This window comes from Gallinula chloropus (genome assembly GCF_964237585.1).
Source record: "Gallinula chloropus genome assembly, chromosome: 1".
NCBI classification, from domain to species: Eukaryota; Metazoa; Chordata; class Aves; order Gruiformes; family Rallidae; genus Gallinula; species Gallinula chloropus.
In genome coordinates, this window is record NC_140085.1 from 139,786,574 (window position 1) to 139,797,124 (window position 10,551).

At 43.3% G+C, this 10,551-nt stretch overlaps 1 protein-coding gene across 1 annotated transcript; it reads right to left on the bottom strand.

Annotated features, from left to right (window-relative positions):
- Positions 1 to 1,795: 1,795 nt before the first annotated feature.
- On the bottom strand, positions 1,796 to 9,792 carry AKAP17A (A-kinase anchoring protein 17A). Its single transcript, XM_084272940.1, has 4 exons — positions 8,939 to 9,792; positions 6,718 to 6,866; positions 5,350 to 5,590; positions 1,796 to 3,926 (listed from the first exon to the last, which is right to left on the bottom strand). The coding sequence occupies exons 1-4, from the start codon at positions 9,698 to 9,700 to the stop codon at positions 3,012 to 3,014; spliced, it is 2,067 nt and encodes a 688-aa protein (XP_084129066.1). The 5' UTR covers positions 9,701 to 9,792; the 3' UTR covers positions 1,796 to 3,011.
- Positions 9,793 to 10,551: the final 759 nt, after the last annotated feature.

Consider the following 10,551-nt stretch of genomic DNA (forward strand, 5'->3'; position numbering starts at 1 on the left):
CAGCTGTCTTGGGGCAATAGCTACCTTGGAAAGATGAAAGCCCCATTTTTATTGTTGAGCATGATGTTATGTGGCACAGGTTATCTCTTCAGTCAGCTGGGGCCAGCTGTTCCAGCTGTATCCCTTCCCAACCTCCCCCCTCCAGGCAGCATGCATAAAACCTGAGAGAAGGCCCTGACACTGTGCAAGCGCTGCTCTGCGCTACATAAAGCGTCGATGTGTTGCCATCAGTTTGTCACAAATCCAAACCAGCACCGTCCTGGCAGCTGCAAAGGAAGTCAACTCCATCCCAGTCAGACCCAGTGCAAGCACACACGATGCAATATCCATTCAGAAGATTCTGCACTGAAAACATTTTTGAGACCTTTGATTCAAAACATATACCTGAAGCAACAACACTGCTCTGTGTTAGAACAGATAAAACTCTGTTATGGAGCAGTTACTGGGCAACTTTGGGTACTGGGAGTTTAAAGAGTTCTGATTGGGTTCAGCTGGCCGACTTAAAGACAACTTCCTCCCCATTTCCTCTGCCTTGTGGAAAGTAAGCATTTGCAAGTAGCTTCAAAGCATTTTCAGGCTTTTCTTCCTGAAGCTGCTGTGAAAAGAAGAAATAATACAAGTGCTACAAGCAACAGAGTTACTCTACATTTAGAGTAACAACTGTACAAGAGAGATGTACAATTACACTTTATTATTGCACTTTAAGGACATTGCACAAAGACAGGGCTTGATATGGGTGCTGAGCTGAATGATTATCAAAGCCTGAGAGATGAACTTCCTCCCTACATTACCTTTACTGGCCTCAGAAATTGCCCTAATCATTAGGGGAGCTTATGGAATTTAGTCATTTCAGGGTGGGGTAGAAACCTGTTCTTGGTGCCTTCTCTGGAGCAAAACAATCTACCAAGCACAGTCTTTTTTTGTATTAACCAACAGTATCTGTTGGGATTCTTTTAGTATGGCTCTAACACTTTCTGGTGACTGCCACTGCTTTCACCACTTCCACTCTTGGCAATGACACTGCATTCAGGAAGTCATCCAGCTGTGGAAGCAGCACTGTGAACCGGCATCTCCCTGATTAACTACATGATACATCATCAAGACCCCCCACCCAACATATCAGTCCCAGTGGAAACCCACAATAGAAGTATGTTGCAGAAACACTAGTAAGAACCTAATCCTGAGCTCAGACATTGGTACTGAGAACCGTTAGTTAAACTCTCACATAACTGCAGACAGAATTTTTTGGGGTTTGGTTTGTTTGGGGGGGGTTTTAAAGTGTTGTTACCATGGACAGCATGTCAGTATTTGAGAGCAGGCTAAGCAGAACTGCATGCGTTTACAACAGGCATCCCACCAGCCTTGTCAAATACTTGCAACCAACATGAGATTGGATTTCAGCAAAACCATTACTGAGGATCCAGGCAGATAAGGCTTTTTTAACACTTCAACAATGACAGCAGAAAAGTGAACTCTCCACAGAAAGCAACTGCTCTGAATTCAAAAGATTGGTGGAGATGATAAATCAGTCTAGCTCTCAGCCCTCAAGACAGCTGAGAAGCTCAGAAGTCACAAAAACTGGAGATGTAATATAATTACTTGGAGATCTTTAAAAACATGAGTTGCCAGGAAGATAAAATAACATCCACCTTTTCTTTCCACAGCTAGCTACAAAGATGGCAGCAGCATGGTCTAATAAGAAACAAACCCCACACTGATTCACTCAGCCAGCCAGGGATCCAGCTGAGGTGCAGCACACACGTGCTCCTCAGGCACTCCAGGAAAGGGACACATTTTGATCTGATGCATACACCCAAGGAAAATGACATCTGAAGGCTGTACATAAAGAGCACACGTCCCACTGAATTAACAGCTGACACAGTTGTTTGTAACAGGACCATCAAGAAGCAGCTGAGCATCATTACTCAAACGCATGGAGGCTTTTTTGTTTTCCCCACAAATGGACTCTCATGTAACACTTCTGCAGATTTTAATATACTGACATATGAAAACAGCAACTTTGGTTCACTGGAAACAGTTTTCTTTTTAATTTTACCATAAGAAGGCAAAATAAACTCTTTCACTGTAACATTATAGCTTTTAATATTCCTGAGCTGCATTTCAGAAGCAGAAGTATTTTTAAATGGGTTTAACAAGAGACACTGCAGCCTTACTTTCCAACATCACAAATAAAAATAATTTAGCAAGAAGGCCCCTTTTTCATACAACAACGGCTAGCTGTCCGTACCTGAAAGAATACTTCAAGTGGCTCTGTGCCACCTGAAGCAATTACAAACCCAAACATGTCAGCAAAACAACAGAACAACTTTTCAACCAGTTTACCACTGCTTCTCATTTCCTAGATCAGTGTGCCTCTCTTAACACAAAAAGTATTACTATACAAATGGCATTACATGCCAGACTAATTTGGGCCACGAAGCTTGGCACCATGCAGACATATGAAGGAATCATAGCAGTTTAAAAGATACCTTGCATATCTTTATAGTCAGTGTAATAACTATGTGAAAGTCCTGCTATCAATCTCAGTTGGCAAAATAATCTACTCTGTTAAATGTGATTTCATTTAATGCAGCAGAGCATTTTAAATCAAATCTCTTTGTAATAGCTGATTAACCTGGAGTTCCTATAACTGGCACCCACGTGCTTCTCAAGCCAAAACAGGTGATCAAGATAAAAACTAAAATAGACTAAAATTAAGGTTTAGAAAACTGAAAATCAAGAAAACAAGTTGGCTTTTAGCACTGTAGGAACTCAAGCAGAAGCACGGGTGGCTGTACCTACATTTGTCATAGAAACCTAGAAAGAGACAACAAAGCACAAAGGAACATCAGAAGTATCAGGCATCCATTTGCTTGCTTTCAGGGACTAGATGCAAGTGAAGCACTGGTTGAAACCACCGTGTTTTCTACAGCAGTCACCCCAACGAGGGCTCATTTACAGCTTTCTGGCCCTTCTGTCCAACCAAATTTCCAAGGAGCCAAAGCCTTCCATCACCCACTCCTCTGCTTGCTCAGTGACCTCCGCCGGTGCCTGCGCCTCCGGCTCACGCTCCGGCGACTGTGACTTCTGTCTCTCCGGTCTCGCTTACGCTCGCTGCTGCGAGTTCTTCGGTACCGCGAGCGCCTGGGGCTCACACTCCTCCGGCGAGGACTGTGGCTCCGGCGAGGGCTGTAGCTCCTGCTCGAGTGTCTGTAGTGCCTCCTCTCTCTCCTGCGCCTGTCATCCTGGTAACTCGAATCTCTTCTGTGCCTGCTCCTCTCCCGCCTGCCCTTACTCTCGTCAGTATTTACACTGCTACACGAAGGGCTCTTTCTTCTCCTTGGCTCTGTGCTACGTTTGCCTTGCTCACAGCGTGAGTCCTTCCTGGAGGTATTCTGGTCATAGCCCTTCTGCTGCTGGTTACCGGCGGGAGCACATGAAAGCTCCCCCGAACTTCTTTTCTCAGAACACCTCTCAGAGTTTGTGGTATGAAGTTTCTGACCTTCTCTGACATGAACTTTATCGTGAATGTTGCCATTCAAGTACTTGCACTGCGCATTTATACTCTCAGGGGACGCTAGTTCTCTCTGAGAGTCGGGAGCCAGCTTGCCTGTAACAGCTTGTCCTGAGGTAGAAGTGATGCAGCTGGATGACACAGTGTGTGGAACAGCACTAGGGGCTGCCTGCGTGTCAGACTGAGACGCTTCTGTCTCTTCTTGGTTTTGATTAATTGCATCCATTTTCTTGCTCAGAAGATTGTTCAGTAGTTTCTCCCTCAGTTCCTTTTCTTTTCTCTGCAACCCCAGCGCTCTCTCTTTTTCCTCTTCCACACGTTTGAGCTCAGCCTCCTGGAGCTTCCGTCTCTCCTCTAGCTCCTGAAGACGAATCTTTTCTTCATTATGTTCTTGCTCCAGAAGCTTAACAGTCTGAAAGAGAGTAAAAGGGAAGGTAAGTGTAAAGAAGGAAAGATTTATAGATACATTCATGCTTCCCAGTTATACCATAACACAAAAGCAGCAATATGGCAAGAAAATAAAATTCAACAAACAGAACCATCCTAAAACAAAACGGTTGTTTTCCTCTTAAATGGAAAAAAAGCCCAACCAAACTAACCCAAACAAAAAAATGGACTAACACACAACTGTTGTAAAGTGAATCATTAGTACCAGTCCACAAACTCTTTGGAGCGTCAATTTCTCCTACCTATTTCACATGACAGAACCAAAGCTTGGTCTTTATGGCTCCTTAGTATGACAAGGATAACACACAAGCTAAAACAACATGTGAAATTTGAAGCATTACAACACATTTAACACGGTGAACACTTGAAGGTTTCAGTCAAATTTAAAACATGAACTTCTCTGTGGTGCACAGATTAGTCAGCAGTGAGTCCATAAAAACCACAGATAATTAAATACACGTATTACATAGAAACTGATTCGAACTTTGTCAACCACTTTAGAAACTCCTGATACTGAAAGACAAGGTTCAAACTGTTTTTTTTAATCCGACCCAAACAAACAGCCTAGTGTTGACCTCAAAATTCTGGAAGCAAAACAAACACACTGCTCTGCTTAATCAGACAGCCTTTCCATTTCACAGCTGCAAGTTACAAAGTCTGCAAGAAGTGTTTCTGCCTTCCCCTAGAATGTAACTAACCATATAACACTGCAGGAGTTCAAAAATGCTCCTAAGGCACACTGGCACCATGTGGGGGAAGGGAAGAGGGACGTCAAAGTGTTTTTACACACTTTTCCACACTGTTTCTCATGTCTACAGAAGTTAGCTAACCTGCATTATACCCTAACATGGATTTATCCAAGGCTTAAGCAAGTGACATCCTGTTTCAGTGAAAAATAGCAATACTGTTAGAGATAGGATCTAAAATTTGAAACCTTGGCTGACAGTACTTTTCCTGCAGAGAAATCATTCCGCACATTTTCAAACATCAAGTAACAAAAGCTCATCCTCTGCAACTGCAAAGAGCAGTTAACAGAACTGCTGAAAGCCAGAAGGGAAACAGCACCAAAACTGGAATTAAGAAATATCCTCTGTGCTTAATTTACTTCATTCATGCTTACACATTCTTTTACTGGACTTAAGAGCAAGCCTGCCAATTAGTTTACATGTAAAAAAACACTATGATTACAGGTACACGTTCACTCCATTCTCTTGCGTGTATTTTACTGTTTTGTTGCACTTTCTTGAGCTTTTGGTCTAAGGAACAGCAGCTGGAGAGGTACTAAGTCTGTCACTAAATGAACAGCACTTTCCCACCCCTTCTCAAGTCAGCAAAAGGCTCTGTTCACTGGGTTCTTCATTAGCTTGTGAAATAAATATTTAAATTACCTTTGCCCTACTTAGCAGTTCTGCAATGAGCCTAATAGACTGAAGATTTCTCTGAGCTAACAGGAGCTTCCTTTCTTCCAACTTTATCTTCTCTTGCAGTTTTTTCTGTTCTTCAGCTTGAAGCTTTTCAAGTTGTTTTTTGTTTCGCCGAAGTTCACGATCTTTCTGTTTCTGTTCTCTCTTACGCAGCTTTTCCTCTCTTTTTCTCTCTCTCTCATATTCTTCAAGTTCTTTCTGCTTCCTAAAAAAAGAGATCAGTATTATGTATAATATAATTTATCTAGGGCAGATACAATTTTAGCCTCCCACTCTATATAAAAACACGTTTTGTGCTTTGAGTGAATTTGTTTCTAAGTCAGTCTTGTTGATTACTGAAAAATAGAAGTAGAAAACAGAGAACATTGTAACCATTAGTCGTGGCAGCAAACAATCATTAGCTTGTCAAGCTGGAATCCAAACACAAAACACAACATACAACAAAACTGAATGATTTTTAAAACCAATTCTACCAGCAATAACAACAATGCATCAGGCAGCTAGGCAGTCAGTCATCACAGAGAAAAGAAAATTACCCGGCTAATTAACGTGTGCAGGGATTGGTGGGTTTCATTAGGATAAAACACGGATTATGGAGAAGGCTGAGGGCTTCTGAGATCAGGTGTCTGACTTTTAGGGAAAAGATCAGGTGCACAATTTTTAGGTAATCGAATATTTTGCAGATTTAATGTTTTGAACTGAACATAAGCATTAGTCATAATCTAAATAACCACAGACTTTCTGAAGCTGTTTAAACACTAAGCAATCAAGGCGACTGGACAGTGTAAGACCTCTGAAACAATTTGCTCCCTTTGTATTTATACTCTGAATAGCTGTCTTACCATTAGACTTACATACATTTTCTTAACGTGTCATTGTTAAAACAGACTTGTAGCCCATCCCCTTCCTGGAACAATACTGATGCTAAAAACAAATTAGCTCTGTAATACCAAAGTAGAACAAGGGTATAATCTGATATTTTCCATTTACAACACACCTTTTCCCATCAGAATAACACACACATAAATTCACAGCTCTTGGAATTAGAGTTCAACAACAGCAACAACAACAACAAAAAAAAACCCAACCAAACCCAAACAAACAAAAAAACCCAAACAAAAGTAGTTGTAAAACACTCCAAGTCTCATAATCCCTAAATCCTACTTCAAAAGGACCACAACATTTTAAATGCTACATTTTAACTACTGGAGCAGAACTTTGAAAGGAAACATGCCTTTAGTTATTTTCTATCTATTGATGCTAAGTGAAGGAGTAACTACAAGTATTACGCCTCACTGCTAAAAATATAGCTGAGAAATAAGTGGTAACTACCTTTCTTCCTCTTTTTGTTTTTCCTCAGCTTCTTTCTCTTTTCGTTTTTGTTCTTCTCTCTGCTTTTCAAGCTCTTGAAGCTTTTGCCTTTCAAGCTGACGTTTCTTAATTGATGCATCACTGAGGTGCTTTGTTGAGTCAAAAGAAACCTTTAGAGGATACAATTGAAAAGTTTTACATAGACAAAAAAAACCCTTCACCACCCCCAACCTACACAACTCACAAAAATTTTAACGTGGCACAGAGGTATCAAACCTCTTAAAAAACAAAGGGAACTCCTATACGTGCCCAGAGCAAGCACAATACCATTATAACCAGTTAATTGGGAACTAAAAGCCTGCACAGCAGCACAATCGTGTACCAGTTTACACTTTTGTTTGTGTCTGACATCCAACCTAGTGTGGTTTAGGCCCTGGCTGTCCAAGTTTTCAACCTGTAAGAACAGGAACATACAGAACTCTCAAATCATGTTATGGATTAAGGACTGTACACCACTAGGCATAAACGGGCCTAAATAAAGGCCTCCTTTAATCCCTAACACAGTGGTCCTAAAGTTCAGCAGAAGAAACAGTTCTACAACATCCAGCACCCGGACTGAGCCGCCAATTTTTATGACCAAAATTCCCAAACTGAGAAGCTGACGTTCCAAGACTGACACTGGGAACACAAAAGAAAGGGAAGTCACACACACCTAAGCAATGAGACCTGGGAAAAAAACTCATCTTACAGGACATCCGTGCAGACCTTGGCCATGTCCAGCTGCACGCAGGAGCAGGACACCAGCAGACAACACAGCCCTGTATCCTCATCTCCCATTCTAGGTACCAATGCCTGTGCAGGCAGGCTGGGGTCCTTAATACACTCCCACAGGCCTGCTGTCCAGAACCATGGGGCAGAGAACAAGGAGCACGGGCTCTAAAATTTAATTCACCCAAGCTCTATGTAAAATGATGTTTCCCTAACAAGACTAAAAGGACAGACAGATAGAAACAGACAAGGTGCTGTGACCTTGTACAAAAGAGATCTGCCCTGACAAGCACGGTTGCAAACTTAGCCCTCTGCCTTTCCCATCAATCTCCAGGGCAGCTGCCAGGAAGGCATGCTTCCCCTTGCACAGCCAAACTAAATTTGGGAACCCTGATCCCCCACATGTAAGTGTCAGTTTGAATTTCACGTCCCCTTGAAAACCTTGAGGGTCACGGTACAGCTACGACAGACAAACTTTGATAAAAGATCACAGTATTTTACTTACTGACTGAACTATAATTTAAATAAATATTTGCATGTTCCCACACTACACAAAGGAATACCCAAGATGTTTCCTGAAATAGACTTTCTGATTTGATGAATGCCTATTGAGCATACCGAAATACACCCACAAACAATTCACTCGGCCAGTATGTAAGTGTACAGACTACATATCAGAGCAAGTTTTCCTCAAGCCATGCTTTCACAGGTGCTACATCTGAAGAAGTTGTCTTGTTCTCTCTTGTCATACTTGTATTTTCTAAGACAATAAAGTAAAAGAAAAAAAAAGATCTGGAAAACTCAGTAAGCAAGTATTATGAATAAAGCCTGCTGCATTCACAGGAAACCCTGCTACACGTTAACATTACTGTTTACATTTTGTGGAGGTTTTCTGTATGTGAAGTACACTAATGATCAATTATGTATTCTACAGGTCTTACAGGCCACATGATACTAAACTTCACAGTTCTAACACTTGTCTGGTAGTCCTCAAGATCAGTTCAGGGGCCAAACACAAAGGCTGTGAAATTCTCCCTGAAAAATTCTATTTGTAGTTAACATAGAAGAGAACAAAGCACTTTAAAGTCTGTCTTCTGGTGAAATATGCCTGAACGTACTCAGAATTAAAATTTTTAAGTGAAATGACAAGATTTATAAATAATACATTACTTGCTAAAGCCCATCTAGCTGTTCACATTCATACACTTTGTCGCTCCATCAGGCAACCCGTTTCTAGAACTGTCTTGATGCAAAAAGCAAGACCCTCACCCACTTTGTTCGTGCAGTCTGACGCCCCACTGCTCTGCTAAAATTTTCCTTTTAAAATCCTATTACAGATGTTCTACAAAACTACATCAGCGCTGTTTACATCACCTGTTGTCAGGCCTAGTTTATCTGTAAAGCATTAGGGAAATAACATTCAGTCCTATTCAGCCTTTCACGCAGGTTCCCGTGAACAGCCCCGTTTTCTCACCTTTATATTGCAAGCCACGGCTTTGCCATCCTCGCCTTTAAACATCAGCTTCATCCCCCGCAGGGCGTTCATGGCCTTGATAAACCCCGCGTACTCTCGATACTGAACGTAGGCTTCGAAATTCAAGTGGCCTCCGAAACTGAAGGTGTGAAAGTTCCTGCCCGTCATTTCCTCTCTGTAAGGGTCCAGCATGGGTATGTCCACGTTCCGTATTTCTCCGAACTTCTTAAAGACCTGTATAAGGATTTCCTCACTTGGCTTTTCCGAGCCGGAGTCCTTGGCTGCAAACCACTTGCAAGGCAAGCCCTCCAAGTGAATCGTGTCCGGCCTCTCCCCTGGCAGCGTCTCGTTCATGTCTTTCGCGTCACGGAAGAACGAGTCCCAGTCGTGCCGGGTAGGAAAGTCAATCTTGTACTCTGCAGCACGGACTTTCAGGATGTCAGAGAAGCCGCTCAGCTTTATTGTTTTGCCATCCAGGCACGCCAGGAAAGATTTCACCAAACTTTTGTTCTCGACCTCTCCTTCAAACCGGATGAAATCCATTGTGCTTTTAGAAATCCGCAGAGTGGAGAACTGATGAGTTTGCACCATCCCTTTCAATCTTTCCATCACTTCCCAGTTCGAAATGGATTTTCCCGGTTGTTTCAGCTGAGGAAGTGCCACACTGATGGTCATTTTTGTAATGGGTTTAAGGTATAACCCACAGGGAGCACAGAGCTCTACGGCCTCTGATGTATCATGAACTATTGTTGCAGCAGCCATAACACAGAAAAGGCATAGGATAAAAAAAAAAAATAAAAGACGCAAGTTTAAGTTGCAGGCCAACAGCAGTTGAATAAAACAGCCCTTATACGTAAATAATTTAATTGTTTGGCCATTTAACCATTCCCAATTTAAAGCAAAGTCTTTTAATGCAATGGTCAATTAGAGAGTTAAAACTGAGGAGCACAAACATCTTAAATTACTTTATAACCACTAGAGCCTTTACGTAATTATACCTCGGTAAGACCTCAGGGGGAAAAAAAAAACCAAAACCCAAAAACCAAAACAAGGAGCTGATGACAATCTTAGGAATACAAGAAGCTGGTATGCGATAGCTCAGAAAGCAGCTACCCTTTTTACAGAAGGGAGGGGCTGGCGGAGCGATGCCACACCGCTTTGAAGTCTACTTAACAACCAGAAAGCCTCAGCAGGCTAGCGCCGAGGCGGGTCCCGCGTTCTCCGGCACAGAGAGACTCGGAAGGCGTCTGCAAGGAGAGAAGAAAGGCGTTTGTTTAAAAGCCCCACCGCGCTCCGACCGGCGCCGAGCAGCCTCAGCGGTACGAGGCGGTGGGGAGCGACCGCCACCGGCTGCGCAACCCGCCGTCGGGAAGGCCGGCGGCTGCCCTCGGCGGGAGGAGCCTCGGCGGCGGGGAGGGAGACCGGGCTGACGCCAGAGGGGAAGGCCCCCAGCGGGCCGGGCCGGGCCGGGCCGCGCAGGGTTACCCGCACCCCCCGCCCGCCGGCTCCCCTTATGCGTTCCCCGGCCGCCGGACTCCCCGCCGCCCCAGAAGGATCCTCCCGGCGCCCGCCTCACCCGCAGCCAGCGGGGGTCACTGGGTCCCGGGATCGCG

Excerpts from the sequence above, each read along its gene's own strand:
- AKAP17A (XM_084272940.1), bottom strand. The coding sequence starts at position 9,700 with ATGGCTGCTGCAACAATAGTTCATGATACATCAGAGGCCGTAGAGCTC. Across the intron at positions 6,867-8,938 it reads CCGTGGCTTGCAATATAAAG|GTTTCTTTTGACTCAACAAA; the intron begins GTGAGAAAACGG and ends TATCCTCTAAAG. Across the intron at positions 3,927-5,349 it reads AACTGCTAAGTAGGGCAAAG|ACTGTTAAGCTTCTGGAGCA; the intron begins GTAATTTAAATA and ends ACTCTCTTTCAG.